The sequence below is a fragment of the Monodelphis domestica genome, chromosome 2, assembly GCF_027887165.1.
Source record: "Monodelphis domestica isolate mMonDom1 chromosome 2, mMonDom1.pri, whole genome shotgun sequence".
In the NCBI taxonomy this organism is placed as follows: Eukaryota; Metazoa; Chordata; class Mammalia; order Didelphimorphia; family Didelphidae; genus Monodelphis; species Monodelphis domestica.
Window position 1 is genome coordinate 241,952,955 of NC_077228.1, and position 17,751 is coordinate 241,970,705.

Here is a 17,751-nt window from a genome sequence, read left to right on the forward strand (position 1 = left end):
AGAAAAAGAAGTAGTTTTTAATAGTAGTTCAATATTCCATATCCCTAGTACTGAGCTCTGGAATGTGCACAGGCACATTTTTTTCACTCCTTTCTGAGACCAACTTTAATCATTAAAATTTCATACTGTATTTTTTTTCTTTATTTATTTTGCTGTAATCATCATGACTATTTACTTTACATTAGAGTTAGAGCTGGAAAGGACCTTAAGGATTATCTAATATGACTTCCTTATTATTATTTTTTTATTATTCACTAGTGTCTAACTCTTTTTGTCAATGGGTTTGTCTTGGTAAAGATACTGGAGTAATTTGTCATTTCCTTCTCCAATGGGTCCTGAGCCTGCCCTGTTGCAGTCAATATAGATTCATATGGGCATGAACTGTTGATCCAAGGCCAGTCTCCAAAGACTCATACTATTCATCAGGATTCAAAGCCAAGGGCTAGAATTGGGGTTTTGATTTAATTCCCCTGATCATACATCCTGATTATGTACTAGAAGATTGACTTCTGAGGCATGGAGTCAATAATACTGTGAGAAAGTGTTTGACCCAGAAGTTGTTTTAATCATGGAGGCTAAGTGTACTATGTGGACACACTGTGGGAAAAAAGGACCAGTTCTGTCTGATTCCCTGGAGACTTTTCATGACACATACAGTGTAACAGAGCTATTGAGTGACGCAGAACAGAGAATATAACATCTAGAGCCAGAAGACTGGTTCAAATTCCAGAACTGCTGCTTACTACTTTTGTAATCTGGAGCAAGTCACTTTGCCAGCTGGGTCTGAGTTTTTTCATTTATAAAAATGAGGGGTTGGATTAGATATTTCTTAGGGTCTCTTGTGGGTATAAATGCAATGATCCCCTATGCTCATAACTTTCATTACCTGACCCCTTTCTACATTTTCAGTCTTTTAAAATTTTCCTCCCTTCCATGTATTTTGTGATCCACTGACATTAGTCTCTTTGAATTTGAATCTCCATCTCCTAATAACTTTTGAGAATTTTCATTAGCTATCATCCATTCCTGGAATAATTTCCTGTCTCCTCTCTGCCTCATAGCTTTCTTTGCTTCCTTCAAGTCTCAGCTAATGTCTCATCTTCTGCAAGAAGCCTTTCTCAGGCCTCCTAAGAGCCTTCCCTAGGATGTAGTACTCATCTTATCTTGTACATATTTTGTTTATATATAATTGTTCGAGTGCTATCTAAATTAAACTGTGAGCTCCTTGAGAGCAGTGACTGTATTATTCCCCCCACCCTTTGTATCTCCAGCACAGTGCCTGACACATAAAATCTCCAGCACATAATCACACACAAAATCTCCAACACATAAAATCTCCAGCACAGTGCCTGACACATAAAATGCTAGCTCAGTGACTGACTGGTCTAGGTTCTTGGCAAATGATGATTTTATCAGTTACATAACTCAATGTCCCTTGCCTGGGGACTTAAAACTGACATCAACCTTACCTTTTCAGAATTATTTCATTTTATTCACAACAATGTGCTAATTAATTCATTACAGTATGCTTAGCTCCTGCCAGATAAGACCATTCTCTTTTCCCTGGAAATGGTCTATTCTTTTTTTGCCTCCCTGCCTTTGCTTAAGAAAATATTCTCAGGTGAGTGGTAGCTGTGTGGCTCAGCAGTTGAAAGTCAGGCCTAGAGATGGGAAGTCTTGGGTTCAATAATGACCTCAGAGACTTCCTAGCCGTGCAACCCCAATTACCTAGCCCTTCTTGGAAATGACAGAAGGTAAAGGTTTAAAAAAAATATTCCCTCCTATTTTTTATTAAAACTATTCTGATAATCCTATTAGGCACATCTCTCTATTTTACCTGGCATGTTTTTAGCACTCCTTTAATATACTTATCATGTAATATTGTATATTATGGTTATCCATATAAGTATATGTATATCTATATATGTATATATAAGTATATTTATGTATGTATAATCCATAATCCTTGTAGACACACACATTGAAAACTTTCTCCTCCCTCCCCCCAGCAGCTATGAAAATATTAACATATTATTAACATATTAGTCACTTAATTTATTTTGAATTGAATCTAGCAGACTAGAAGAAACCTTGTGTTTTATGCAGACCAAAGCCTTTGTCTACAAATGTGAAGAGAAGTAGTGAACTGAAATCCCAAACTTCTTTCTTAGAAATATATGTTATCATCCTTGTTCTCCATATAATTTTGTAAGTAAATAACTTGCCAAATGCAACTCCAAGATTTCAGGATGCTTCACAACATGAAAATTTCCCAAGGCATTTAAAAGTTGATGACTTTCTGGTTAACTTACTCAGGCAGAAATATGCCTCAACTTATCCAGCCATCTACCTTCATCTAATTAAATGGGGAGATTGCCAAATGTTTACTTTATTGTTTGTTGTGTGCACTCCTGTTCATTATACATAATCATCAACTATAACCATAATTAGGGAGATAAAGCAATTGAGCATGAGTCAAAAGGAGGGCAGGAGATCCACAGCTCCTGCCAATAGTACAAATAAAGATTCTAGCCAAGACTTCTGGTTGTTTTTGTTAAAAATGAACTAGTTCATTAAACTGCTGCTTGAAGATCTGGTTATCTTCAGAATGAGGAAGAGAAAAACAAACAGGTGAAATGTCATCTTTGGAGAACAGTTCATCAGCCCAGATACAGTGTTCTGGGAGACTTTCCCTTCATAACTTCGTGTTTGTTCTCAGAAAGACTCATATTGTAACCTGTTTGGTTCTTATTTATAGAGGCTAGTAAAGGATTGGGTCATCAAAGGTTTTTTTCACAAGCATGGATGGCACAACAGTTGGTGACAACACCTCCCCACTCTTTTCTATTCTGTGGTATGTGCCAGAGCCAGAGAGTTTGGTGCTCTTTCTTGCTGTAATAATCTTTCAAACAGTTGCAACATCTCTGCTTGTATACAGGTAGGGTAATTGATCACACCAGACTGACTTGGCCAGGATAGGAAGGATTTTGTTCGCTACGACTATATTTATATTATATTATTATTATCTATATAATTTATATATGTATATATATATTATCTTTATAAACTACAAAGTGCTACTTAACATTTCATGGTTGTTATTATTCATCTTTTAATCTTTCCCCAGTGCCTACCTACATAGTAAAAGCTTTATAAAGTTTGTTTAATGAATTTATTTGGGTCTTCACTCTCTCTCTCTCTCTCTCTCTCTCTCTCTCTCTCTCTCTTTTACAGGTATTTATTGTAATGGGACATTTGACAATTATGCATGCTGGCCTCATTCATTTCCAGGAATTGTCTCTATTCCCTGTCCTTCATACTTACCTTGGTTGAAAAAAGGTAATGTGCTATGTTTTACCCATTTTCCAAAATGCTTCTCAGGGACTGATACATTTTATGTGAATATAAAACTTCAGGCAGAGCAAAATTAGAATGAGCTTCTGAAAATATTCTGAAACATTTTGAAAATTTGTGGCATTTCAAATTTAATTTCAGGAAGGAAGTCAGACTACTGTGTTACCACATTGATTTAACTGTGGTATTTAGAAGAATGGTAGTGCTGATTTTAGAGACAGTCTATACACATGGGAGATTCTAAAGTGTACGTGCCTATTTGTGTAAGAGAGCTAAGTGATCCCTTTTCTGAAGTCATCCTCAAGTGAATGTTAGTTAGAATTACCTCCCAAGAAAATGTTGGCATGGCTCCAGATAATATAGGGTAGATAAAGAGAAATTACAGAAGCTCCAGGACAACTTCAACACAGGTTCTCTGGGCAAAGGAAGTCTGATGGTTCTAGACCCTACATAGTCCTGAATACTCATGGCTTCCCAGGAAAAAAAATGGAAAAAATATAATGTCAGAAATAGGGAAATCCTACTTACTAGATCTAGGGTCAGTTTCTATATTGTTCACCCCTCTTGATTATACTTGCACATATCTATCCAGTAATCCAAAATATAGATAATAGTATTATTCTACTTTAAGAGAAACCACATAAAAAAATTCAAACATAAAAATAAGTAAATTGCAAAGACAAAACTTTATAGCTGAGAGGACTTGAATCTAGACTAATCCAATCCTTTAATTTTCTAGATGAAGAAATGGAACCCCTGTTGATTATTTTTTTCATATGTAGCACTTGGGGACAACCCTTGAATTCCTAGGTTGTGTCCTCAAGAGAAACCTACCCCAGATTCAGGGTATTCTGTGGATTCAAATCTACTTAAAAACATAGTTCACAATTTCCCAACAATATATTGACTTTTAATAACCAGAATACTCAATTAATCTGGAGAAAAGTTAAAATAATGATAATAACAAGTAATCATAGCTAACATTTATATTGAGCTTACTATGTGCTAGGTACTGTGCTAAGTGCTTTATAAATATTATCTTGTTTGGTCCTCAGAACAATTCTGGGAGGTAAATATTATTATTATTCCCATTTTATAGATGAAGAAACTGAGGCAGAGAGCAAGTGATTGAAAAACCCCCCAACAACAACTGACTTGCCCAGAGTCACACAGCTATTAAGTGTTTGAAGTTAATTTTGAACTCAGATCTGAGTATTTAATGAAAAAACATAATAAGAAAAATTACAATAAATATCTGCTCAAAAAATCTGGCACATGCTGTCTTGTTCACAAATAAACATGATATAAATATATAAAGATCAGATACATTCAGGAAATATGCATAGAGAACATTCATGTTAAGGTACATATGTGGGGAGAGCATATGTAAGAACAGATGTTCTCAAGGTGCACAATAAAGAATAACACTTATAAGGGACATACATTGAGGGTCATACATTTAAGTAATATGTGTGGCCAGGGTATTCCTGGGGCAACTCATGCTTCTTGCCCTTCAGAGCCATTGTTATATTTTATTAAAGTCAATAAATTGCTTAAGCTGAGCCTATTCCCTGCTTTTCTTCACCAGGACTGTTGTCTTTACTAGATTGTGTTCTGCTAGGTACAACATGGTGGTAAAATTTTTTCTATGCTTCCACCTTCTGGCTCTAGCTGAAATCCTTGGTTACTGTGTTTTTTCTTCCTTATTAGATGAATTTTGTAATTTCTTTCTTCAGGGCCCTAAGAACTCTACCCCCTTTTAAAAAATAAGTTTTAGGAAAGGAACAGCCCTTGCCTCAGTAAGAAGACTAATAAAATCATCTTAGAGGCAGATACTAAGGCAGGGGTCCCCAAACTTTTTACACTGGGGGCCAGTTCACTGTCCCTCAGACCACTGGAGGGCCAGACTATAAAAAAACAAAACTATGAACAAATCCCCCAGGCAACAGTATACACTGTGCAGAATCCCCTATCCCAGATCACCACTTACCATGCTGACATCTTCCATTGTGCAATCACATAATCTTTTACATGGCACCTCATTCTCATTCAGTTACTCTCAGAACAAGGTGCCACACAAAGGATTATGTCACGAGAAATAGTACTGTATGTGAGCGACACTGTGCTTTGTGGTGCCACCAGGAGCACAGGATGCACCTGTGCTCCTCTCACTGACCACCAATGAAAGAGGTGTTCTGGAAGTGTGGTGGGGGCTGGATAAATGTCCTGAGGGGGCCACATGTGGCCCAAGGGCTGTAGTTTGGGGACCCCTGCACTAAGGAATAAAAAATAAATAATTGAAATAGTTCTTTCCTTAAAGAGCTTACATTTTATGGGGGCTGGGGTGAAATAAGAAAAGTATAAAATGAGTTGAGGAAGAAAAAACACTGTGATGGGCTAAATTTTGGGGGTAGGAGTTTGAACAGAAGTCAGGAGAGCAGTTTCTTAAACACAAAATGCTAATTAGGAAAATATGGATAGGAAATAGAAAGGCGGAGAGTGAGAGTAATTTTCTTTTTTTTTTTAATTTTTAAGAAACATGTTTAATACTAAATGTATGATACAGCTTAATTTTCAAGCTCAACACAAAATATTCTTGAGAATATCCAAATCCGTTCTGGTTCTATAAACAAAAAAAGTCTAAATGAATAGCCTTCTAAAAAATGAATGTTAAGAACATTAGGCAAATCTTCCACTGTAAATCTCTCACAAAGAAAGCAATTCCTGAAGTCTTATGTTAATAGTCATGTACATAAACATTTATGTATATATATCATAAACACTTCAATTATCTTGGAGCACCATATTCAGACATGGTAGAGAAAAAATGGTTACTTATAGTAATTTAGTTCTATTCTCCTGGTTAGATATAGTTGTAATGAACTCAATTATATAAATAAGCTATAGTTATACCACCACTTAAAATACAAACAAAAATGTTCCAAACAAATTTAAATACTATTTATTTTTAAATTGGCTAATTTACAATCCTTGTCCTTGCTAACCATCAAGGCCAAATTTTAAGGAATTTTATCATATTTCGTGCTTCATATATGCAAGATGATTCATCCATTTTTAGTACTTATTAGTTCTGGTGAAGTATTGTCAGTTTCTAGTTTTAAAGCTGTAGGTGAATGCTTTTATCTTCATTCTTGTTTCAATCTGCTTTCAGATTCCATTTTCTTCTGTGATAGCAGATAACCATTTTTGTCATGTCAGTAGGACTTTCAATCATGGCATCTACCATTAAATAATGCAGGTGGAGAAAATGATTTTGGTTATAGCTTCAGTCTCATCTCTCTAACACTGAGTGCAGCTTCTGCTTGCAAGTCAAGGACATTAAAACTGTAGGCCCTTCTCTGAAGATTCTAAAAGAGATGCAGAAATGCTACACTTCATCCCTTCCCATGCTGAAAAGTTCAATACCAGCTAACCTGGTCCATGATGGATATGGATCCGAGACAAGGTAGTTTTGTTTTCGGTGCTGGGCTTCTGCACTCCCCAATTGTCCCCAGAGCCATGTCTTTCCCTGATGAGGTTTTAGCCCTTCTTCCACTAAAAGCCAATTCCATCTTCAATCTAAAATAGCCCACCAGCAGGAAAAAAGAGAGTAATTTTCTAATAGCTTATAATTATGCCTAAGATCCCAATCCCAATTAAAACTTCCTAGAAAACCCGAAATCCATCTGCCTTTGAGGGCTGTTGCTTCTGCCAGGGCGAAGCCCAGGCCTAAACTTCTCTACACTTACACTTATTATCTAATAATTTACCCACTATCTATCTACCTATCTACCCAAGATAATGAATAATCAATAAGGCCATTAAGGATTTAAATCCATTTCTCAGTCTCCTTACAGTCTCAGAGAGTGAGCCACACACTCCTCTCCCCAGGGGACCCAAAGACAAAAGCCCTTTCTTTTTTTTTTTTAAACCCTTACCTTCTGTCTTAGAATCAATACTGTGTATTGGCTCCAAGGCAGAAGAGTGGTAAGGGCTAGGTAATGGGGATCAAGTAACTTGCCCAGGGTCACACAGATAGGAAGTGTCTGAGGCCAGATTTGAACCCAGGACCTCTCATCTCTTGGCCTGGCTCTCAATTCACTGAGCTACCCAGCTGACCCCCAAAAGCCCTTTCTAACTGCCAACTATAACTGATGTTCACTTTCAGCCACATCCTCTTAACTGTCAACAACTGACAGTTTGCACAGCAGGGGGGGGCACTTTAGAAATTTTTCGCTCCCTTGTCTCTTAAATTAAAAAAAGGAGGAATTAAGCAAAATTATCTTAACAACACTAAGCTTGTGGATTCAAATAAGGCTTCATGGAGAAGATGATACCTGAGCCACACTTTGAGGAAAGACAAAAATTCTGAAAGGAAAAGATGAGGAGGAAGATAAATTATACAAATGCATAAGGAGATAGAGGGCCATAATCTATGAATAGCTGCTACTCTGCTTAAGCTAGAACCAAGATTTCCAGCCCTATATTACTTGCCATCATAAGACTTAGATTCTAGTCAATAGCTTAATAGTTGCCTATGCCCCAGGAATGGCCCCTTATTTTCTGCCTGCATGTATTCCTATAATACTTGCCCTTTCTCAGTTTCAATTTCTCCATCTCTGAAGAAAGGAAACAAATATTCATTATCATCTTTATACCAGGCACTGTACTAAGTACTTTACAAATATGTCATTTTATCTCATAACAATCTAGAAAATAGGTGCTATTATTTGCAGAAACCAAGGAAAAGATCATAGGAGTTACCCAGAGTCACATAACTAGTAAGTATCTGAGGTCAGATTTGAACTCAGATCTTCCTGACTGGACCCAACATTCTATCTATTAAACTGCTCTTAGAACTGCTATGCCATAAGGTAGCTCATAAAGAGACAAAAGCCTAAAATTGCTATGTAGATGCAAATTAGTAATAGTAGTAAGTAGTAAGGGAACTGATAAGATAAATAATTTTTCTCATTTGGAAGGAAAGAATGAAGGATCGTGGTAAGTCGAAACCTGAGGGGACATGAAAGCCACAGAGGATGGGGAAGCTTTTGAGTTCCACAGAGAGAATAAGGCACAGGTGCAGGAATAATGGTGGACATACATTAAAGTTTACAAGGAAAAGGTACTGCTACCTCAAAGTCAATTGAAGGCTTAAGTAGTGGTTTGCCTGGACAGAATTTGCTGCTACATTGTGACTGGGTAAAGTTATCTCCTCCCTACTTTCTCCCCTTCCTCTGCCAGCAAACTAGCATGGCTTACTCTTAGATTTTATTAATTTGTTGTCTATACTTTTATAATGAGTTTTCTTTCCAAATAGACATTTTCATTATAATCTGAGCAAATATTTTCTATAAATAGATAGATCATGCAGTAGAGAAAGACAAAAGACAACCTCTGGACAAATCACCCTAGACTTGATTGCAAGGTTATATTACATCTCTCTTCGAAAAGAGGGGCTTCATTTGAGTCCATGTATCTTTCTGACTCGGGGGGGGGGGGCAGACAAAAAGCTTAGTGGGAATTGTTTTTTGCTACTGAATTTAGAAGCTTTGGAAAATATACATGTGTGAATGCACATATATGCACATGTGTATATATATGCTATTCAAAAATAAAAAATAAATAGCAGATACTCTAGTGAGGCACTGAAAGGAACCATTCTTTCTTGAGATTTTCCATAGCTCTGTTGGGTGGTAGGGATTGAAAGCTTTGAAGTAAGCATGAAATTGTATGCATTGATCTTTTTTCTAAACCTCCGTTTACTTTCAGAAAGCCCAGGAAGAGTATACAGAAATTGCTTGGCTGGGGGAACTTGGCAGACTCAGGAGAACTCTACAGATATTTGGTGGTATGACATAGAATGTTCTGAGAACCGCAGCTTCATACAAAATGTGAGCTCTGTTGACTTTAGTGGTAATACTTCCATCTCTTTATTGCTCTCTTGAATTATTAGTACAACTAAATTGTGCCTATCCCAGAGATTCAGACATAGGTTCTATGAGTGCCTATGAATGTACGCCAACATCAGTGTTGTAAGAATTCATAAAACAGAACCATATATACATGCAAATTTGGAGGTGAGAGAGAAAAAAAGGATTTCTATTGTCCAATTCAATATGTATTTCACTAAATATATTCTAACATGACAAGAGGAAATTAAAACTTTCATAGTACAGTACTCTGTTATCTATCATTTAATCTAGCAGAACTTTCAATTAACTATGTTGGGAATTGCAAAAAAAAAGAGGCAACATTTTGCTACATTACTTTTAAAAATGTATTTATATTAAATAGCAATATCTTGACATTTCAGTAGATTTTTATTATTGCTTAAAAGTAGTTCCTTTGTGTCACTTAAAGATGTTGGATTTACTGTTCTCATCAGGCTTTGATTTCAAAGTCTCTCTTTAGAAGCTATAGATATTGTTACTACCTTTTTTAAGGAGTTAAAATTATAATTATCAATCTATGAGTTTCTCTTCCTATGTAGTTAAGAGTATTCAAGTTTCTCTTAAATCTAGGAGGAGTTAATGGAGAAGACAGAGAAGGAAGATGAAGAAAAACTTCTTTCTTATTAAATGTCATATTATTTTATAAGGAAACCACATAAAATATTTTTATGAGGAGATAATTATGAATTATGGTTTGAACAAAACCAAAGAAATTGTTTTCCTGTCACAGAAGGAGAAAAGCTGGAGAAGATAAAGACAAAGATAAAAAAGATGGAGGAATTGTCTTTCTTTATGAAATTATTATAGCTTTCTTAAGAAGAGGATGAAAGACATTCTAGTGAATAAGATTTATTTGTTACTTTGAATGGACTAGTGTAGGGCTATTGTCTCAGAATTTAACTCTTCTGTTTTTAGAAATGATTCTAAATTACTAAAGGCAATGATCTTTCTCACTGCTAAATTTTAAATATTTATGTTTAAATTTGAATTTTATTATCAATAAGTGATTTATTTAATAGCATTTAATACTGTGAAACTAAGGGATTTAATATAAAAAGAAATACAAATAACTCCTATTGAGAAAGTGAAATAAATAATATTTGATGAACATGAATGGGGGCACTGAGCTTAATTATGTTACTTGGTGAGGTAATATGAAAAAAATAAGCATAGATTTCCTTAGAGATCTGGATGCTAAAATTTAATGTGGGAACAAGACAAGTCTTAGTCTGAAGGATAAACTATAAAAAAGGTTGGGAAATTAGACCATATATAGACCCTCTGCATGACAGGGGTGGAGTCTGCTCCCATATCCTCTTATATCTGAAAAATAAATGGATTGGACTAGATGATTTCTAAAGTTCCTTTCTGGCTCTAATAAATAGTCCATATAAACCAGTAAAACAAGTGTGCAGACATTACACTTTTAAAGCTAGGAAATAAACAAAGTATTTCTCCTTCATCCCCTCTTTTCTTCTCCTTCTCATGTTATTTTCTGACTTTAGGTAAGAATGAAAGCAGTTTTTAAAGTCTGACATTTGCCAAGTAGAGGACTGAAATTTTTCAAAGAATACTCTATCAAGATTATAGGCAATGGTTCTGAGTTTATATCTGCAAATTCCTTGAAAACCCTGAAATATAATTATTTGGGTCCAAAGACTTCTAGAGCTTACTGACTAGCTCCTCATCTATTTAGAGCTATACCTTTTTCTGTACATTTGTTCTTCCTGTAAAGAGGGCAAATTACAATATCAAATGAATATGTTCACTTTGTCCCAAGTAAGGAATCTACCCCTTTATTATTTATTTTGTTCCATGTTGTTGTAAATTAGCATTTGGTTACAGGCCAAGCTGTATTTTTTTTTAGATATTTAAGTTTTCTTTTTATTGTCATGCAAAACCACATTGGTCATTATTGTAAGAGCATACTCATACAACCAAAACCCTCCAAATAAAATCACAAATACACTGATATGAAAGACTGATATTAACAATTCTTTCTCTGGAATCAGATAGCATTTCCCATCATAAGTCTTTCAGTTGCTGAAAGTAGCCAAGTTTTTACAGTTAATCATTGTACAATATTGCTATTATTGTATAAAATGTTTTACCAGTTCTGTATATTTCTTTAAAAAAAAAAACCTTTACATTCCATCTTAGAATCAATGCTGTGTATTAGTTCTAAGGCAGAAAGGTGGTAAGGGCTAGGCAATAAGGGTTAAGTGCCTTACCTAGGGTCCCTTGGCTAGGAAGTGTCTGAGTCCAGATCTAAACCCAGCACCTCCCCTCTCTAGGACTGACTCTCAATCCACTGAGCCATTTAGCTACTCCCCCCAGGTCTGCATATTTTACTCTGCATCAGTTCCTATAGATCTTTTCCAGCTTTTTGTGAAATCATCTTGCTTATCATTTTTTATTTTAATTTTATTTCATCAATTTAGAACATTATTCTTTGGTTACAAGAATCATATTCTTTCCCTCCCTCCCCTCCACCTATCCCTCCCATAGCCAATGTGCAATTCCACTGGGAATATTACATGTGTACTTAATCAGAACCTATTTCCATGTTGTTGATGTTTGCACTAGGATGATCATTTACAGTCTATATCCCCAATCAAATCTCCTTTGACCCATGTAATCATTGCTTATCATTTTTAATAGAACAATAGTATTCCACCACCAACATGTACCACAGTTTGTTCAACCATTCCCCAATTGATGGACATCCCCTCAATTTCCAGTTCTTTGTCACTACAAAAACAGCTGCTATAACAATTTTTTGTAAAAGTAGGTCCTATTGCTGTTTTAATTATTTCTTTGGGATGTAGACCCAGTAGTATTTTGGGTACAGTTCCAAATTGCCCTACAGAATGGTTGGATCAGTTTACAACTCCACCAACAATGCATTAATGTCCCAATTTTGCCACATTTCTTCCAACGTTTACTGCTTTACTGTCAAATTGGCCAATCTGATAGGTGTAAAGTGGTACCTCAGTATTGTTTTAATTTGCATTTCTCTAATCAAGAGTAATTTAGAATATTTTTATATGATTATTGATGGCTTTGATTTCTTCATCTGAAAATTGCTTAATGGGGAATGGAATGGCTTGTATTCTTATAAATTTTACTTAGTTCTCTATAAATTTGAGAAATTAGACCTGAGACCAGAGAAATTTGTTATAAAAATTCGCCCCCTCAGTTTGTTGTTTCCCTTCTAATCTTGATTATATTAGTTTTGTTTATATAAAAGCCTTCTCTAATAGGTAATTTTGTGTAAAATTTGCACAAATTGTTGCAATAGGTAATTTGTACAACATACAGCACAAAATATAAAATAAATGTGTATAGGTGATTTGTATGAAATTTTGTACAAAAAATAGGTAATTTTGTACAAAAACCTTTTGTAATAGATAAGCTATTCTGTGTTCCCCTAATCTAGTTATGGTTTCACTCTTTATACCTAAATCAACATATCTATTTTGACTTTATTTTGGTATAAGGTGGGAAATATTTGCCTGTACTTAGCTTCTGCTATTCTGTTTTCCAATTTTCTCAGAAGTTTTTGTTAAATAGTGAGTTTGGTTTTTCAAACACCATAGTTAAAACATAGTTAAAACACATATGTATATGTGTTTTAAAAAGTCTTACTTTCTGTTTTAGAATTGATACTAAGTATCAGTTCCAAGACAGAAGAGCAGTAAGGTCTAGGCAATTGGGGTTGTCTAATCATGGTCACATAAGTAGGAAGAGTCTGAGACCAAATTTGAAGGCAGGATCTCTGGTCTCCAGGTTTTTTACCCACTGAGCCACTCAACTACCCTCCATACCTTATTACTCTCCCCAAAGGTTCTATTTCTTTTTTACATTGTGAGCTATGCTCTTTTTCTTTAACTATGGAACCATAGGCATCTTTTCTGAATATATTGAAATTAGCTTTCTACAATTTGGAATTATGCTAAGAAAGTAAATAATTATCCAAATCTTTTGCCCCAGAGATCCCACTGGTCAACATTTACCCCCAAAAAGCCAGTGAAAAATGAAAAGTGTTTCTCCATACAACAAAATATGTGGTGCAATACAATTTGGAGGTAGATGCCCATTAAATGGGAGGTGACTAAAAAAATTGAGAATTTTATTGGTCTGTAAGATACAACAAACATGATATGTGAGGAAACAAACTGGCACAAAAAAAGTAATCAGAACACAGGAATATATGTAATACATAAATATATACATATACACACATATGTATATGTGTTCATATATATCACAGTAATGCAATTGGAGAGAAAGGCAACAACAACAAATAACTCAAAACTAAACATCATGAAAGTGTAAAGGCTGATCCTAGTCCCTAAGAAGAGATATGAGGATGTTCCTCTCTCACTGTCTAATAGAGATGGGAAGCTATGAATATGGAATACATCATATAATACCAAAATTGGTTAGTGTATTGATTAATTTTGCTAAACTCTTTTAAGTGATGGCTTTCTGAAAGGTGTAATAATTAAAATAGTTTGAGGCCATATACTGTAGTTGTAATTGTTAAAATGATTGGATATCATAAACTGTAAGAGTCAAAATAGTGGAAGACTTTAATTGTAGTAGATATAAGAGTGGATGAGTAAGTTGTGACCACAGGAAATATGTTTTCACTACAGTGTTTTGTTTTTAAATCAAATATAAATAAGGGAAATATTCCCAATTATTCAAATATACCCAAGTCAGCTGGGTTTTATAGAGATTTTAATTAATACAAATGAGGAATTAAAGAAAAAGAGAGAAAGAGAGAAAAGGGGGAGTAATGAGAAAAAGATAGGCCAGCCCAGGGCAGCCCTGGCCAACCCAGGCCTAAGCCCTTAAGAGAAAGATCAGTCAGTCCTTAATCACTCACCACAAGATCTCTCCAAGCAAGGATTCTAGTGACACCAGGCTAGCATCATCTCAGCTGCCTCCACCAGCTCAATGCCTGAATCTGAATCTCAATCTGAATCTCCTTTCAGCTCTATCTGAGCTCCTATTTAAAGGGAATTTTCTCCTATGTCACCTCCCCTAAGTCCTTATATCTACCAATCACAGTAGACGTTTTTCAAAGGACAGAAAGCTCTGAGTAAGTTTCTCACCTCTTTGTTCCTTGTAAATTCACTAGTTGCTTGATCTTTATAGGTACTTAGCACCCTTTTGTCCCAATTATTTAATAAACCCAAAATAGGCATAGCTTAAGAACTTTTGTCCTACTGTAAGTATGGGTTTAAGTATCTTTCATTGTTCATCAAGGAGTTTACAACTTTATCTTCCCCTAAGTATGGTGAAGTAGAGTTCTCACATTCCTGATCTAAGTTACTTTCACTGTCCAAATGGGGAATGGTCCCAATGGGGAATTTTTAAGGTTTACAATCCTAACCCTATGAAATAGGGTCTGAAAATTTTTAAGGTTCACAAAGGGGATAAGAAAGGAAGATAGGTAATGGAATAAAAGAGATCAATAATTTAAAAAATTAAATTAGTGTTCTTAAAATATAGATAAATGATTGATGCTATGTATGGCACTTTTTCTTTTTTTATTATGGATTCCAAGATTTATGTGGTTATACTCTCTCAAAAGTTATTTCCACCTCACCAATCAAATTGTTCTTCATGGATCCAAATTAAGTCTATAGTAACAATTCCCCTGACTGCTTTTTCATTAAAGGGGGAGATTTAATTATTACAGAGGCAAATCAAGAATTTATCGGGTGAAGGGCAGGCAAATGGCTTAGTGGATTCAGGCCAAGAGACAAGAAGTCCTGGGTACAAATGTGACTTTAGACACTGCCTATCACCTAGCTCTTTCTTATTTTCTGCTTTAGAACCAATACATAGTATTGATTCTAAGGTGGAATGTAAGGGCTTTTAAAAAATAATAATTTATCAAGTGCTCTTCTCTTAACAAATCCTGAATAGTTGAAATATCTCAGTCTTTCTATTAGATTTGGTATTAAGAAAGCATCATCTATATCTAGCTGAGCAGACAGAAGTGTACTGACACAGTAATATCCCTTTTTTCTCCTTTAATTTTCATTCAAATACTCTCATCCATTTTCTGGTTCAGTATAGAGGCTTAGCTTATTAATATGTATTACACTTGTAATTATTTCTTTTTGAACAAAGTACTGCCTACAATTTTATTTCCATATTTTTATAGTCCCATCTCAATTTCAAAATGATCACAGTGATTATATCATATAAATCAGCAGAAGCAGGTTGGAACAGATATGTTAGGTGAGTCTTAGGGTGCTCTTAAATCTTCTAAGATTAGTTCAAGGAACATAGCGAATTTCCTAATATGCCTTGTTTGATTCCTTAGCTATCATTGTAATTGTTGGAAGGGAATCACCATTCACCATTAAAGATCTCTTCCTCCTAGAAACTCTATTATCTTTAGAATTTGGGGAAATATGGTATACTACTTTTGAATATCCAGAATGCATGGAAACAGTGTGTATCTCCAACAATATGTAATGTTTTCTCCTACACTATGTTCTTCCATTTGTTGTTATTTGTTTCCTTCTCCCAAAGAATTTGACCATGAACGAGTATCAGTGGAATCCCTAGGACTCTTCCTATACAGACCTATGGGACAAGAGAGATTGTGGGAAAAGATGACACACAGACTTAAAATGGGGGCAGAATTCCATGAATAACCTAACACTGCCTTTTTCTCTATATTTAGGATGAGCACCACACCTTGCTATCAACTTTGCAGAAAGTGTATACCTTGGGATATTCTCTCTCACTCATTTCCCTCTTCTTGGCTCTCATAATCCTCATGTGTCTCAGGTAAGTGAGAAATCCTGCTCTGAATTTTTTGAAGAATAACTAAATTAAATAATTTGTCTTATTTTTGTTACCTTATTATTTGGAGTCATCTGGCTGATCTCAGAGAAAATCTCTAGAAAGGAGTAAGACTATGGAAAATTCATGGTAGACTTTGAGGTTCAAGTCAACAAATATTTACTAAGTGCTTATTCTATATTAGGCATTGTGCTAAATATTGGGGATGAAAATACAAGCAAAAAGAAAGACAGTCCTTTCATTCTAATGGGAGAAGACAATGGAAAAAAGGAATCTTGGAAGCAGCAGAGGTAGTATGTTGCAGGGGAGGTGATGGAGAGATAAAAGTAGGGTTTGTGTATGTGTAAGAGGGAGTTGGAAAGATGGTACCAAAAGAGGAACATGTTAAAAGAAGAAGTCTGGAGAGTTAAAAATAGAGTTTAGAGAATAATGGTTGACCTGGGTCCTTCTTTATTTTTATTTTTTTAATTTATATTTATTTTTAAAAATATTTTTCCATGTTTCCATGATTCATTTTCTTTCCCTCCCCTCTTCCCTCCCCAACTCCCAGAGCTAACAAGCAATTCCACTGGGTTGTACAAATGTTATCATGTGATACTTATTTCTATATTATTCATTTTTGCTATGGAGCAATCTTTTAAAGACCAAACACCAAATCATATACCCATATATACAAGTGATAAGTCATGTTTTTCTTTTGTGTTTATACTCCCATAGTTCTTTCTCTCAATGTGGATAGCATTCTTTCTCATAAGTCCTTCGGGAGTGTCCTGGCTTATTGCATTGCTACTGGTAGTAAAGTCCATTACATTGGATAGTTCCACAATGTTTCACTTTCTGTGTACAATGTTCTTTCTTGGTTCTACTCATTTCACTCTACATCAGTTCTTTGAGGTTCTCCCAGGGCATATAGAAGTCCTCCAGATCATCATTTCTGACAACACAATAGTATTCTATCACCATAAGATACCACAAATTGTTTAGCTGTTCCCCAATCAAGGGATACCCCCTGTTTTCCAATTTTTTGCTGGGTCCTTCTTTAAAATGGTGATTCTGAGAAGATCTGACCAATTAGAGAAAGGGAAGACCTTTCAGGTCAAAGGATTAGAGAGCTTTCAGAGTAAGAATGCTGCTGAGGAATGGTAGAGAAAGAAATTGGTAGAGGCCAGAAAGAAATGAAAGAATGGGGATTCATTCTGCTCAGGTAGTACAGTAGCCTTTTTTTTAAACCATTACTTTCTACCCAGTAGCAACTCTAAAACAGAAAGGAAAGGACTAGGCAAATGGGATTAAGTGATTTGTGCATTGTCACTTAGTCAGGAAGTAAGTGTATTAGGTCAAATGTGAACCCTCCCAGGACTCCAGTTCTGGAACTCTAATGAGCCACCAAGTTTCTACCATTCAGCAGTCTTACTAACAAATAGTAGATTACCTGGATGTCCTTCTTTAGTCTTAACTAGTAATGGCATGAAGCATAGTATGGTAGAAACATTAAAGTGCATATTCTAGAGGGCAAAGTTTAATCTCTTTCCTCACTCACTGGTTGGGGCAAATGACTGGGCAAATTATTCCCCTTTCTGAGTCTCCATTTACTGAAGATACTAAACTA

The 17,751-nt window shown here is 35.3% G+C and overlaps 1 protein-coding gene across 1 annotated transcript in view; it reads left to right on the top strand.

The window, feature by feature from the left end:
• Positions 1–3,212: 3,212 nt before the first annotated feature.
• Positions 3,213–17,751, top strand: part of GLP2R (glucagon like peptide 2 receptor) — a gene marked incomplete at its 5' end in the record, with an annotated part of 56,506 nt that continues 41,967 nt past the window's right edge. Inside the window, 3 exons of the mRNA XM_007482980.2 lie at positions 3,213–3,339; positions 9,127–9,248; positions 16,021–16,127. Coding sequence (XP_007483042.2) covers positions 3,213–3,339; positions 9,127–9,248; positions 16,021–16,127 — 356 coding nt within the window. The remainder of the gene's footprint in view (positions 3,340–9,126; positions 9,249–16,020; positions 16,128–17,751) is intronic.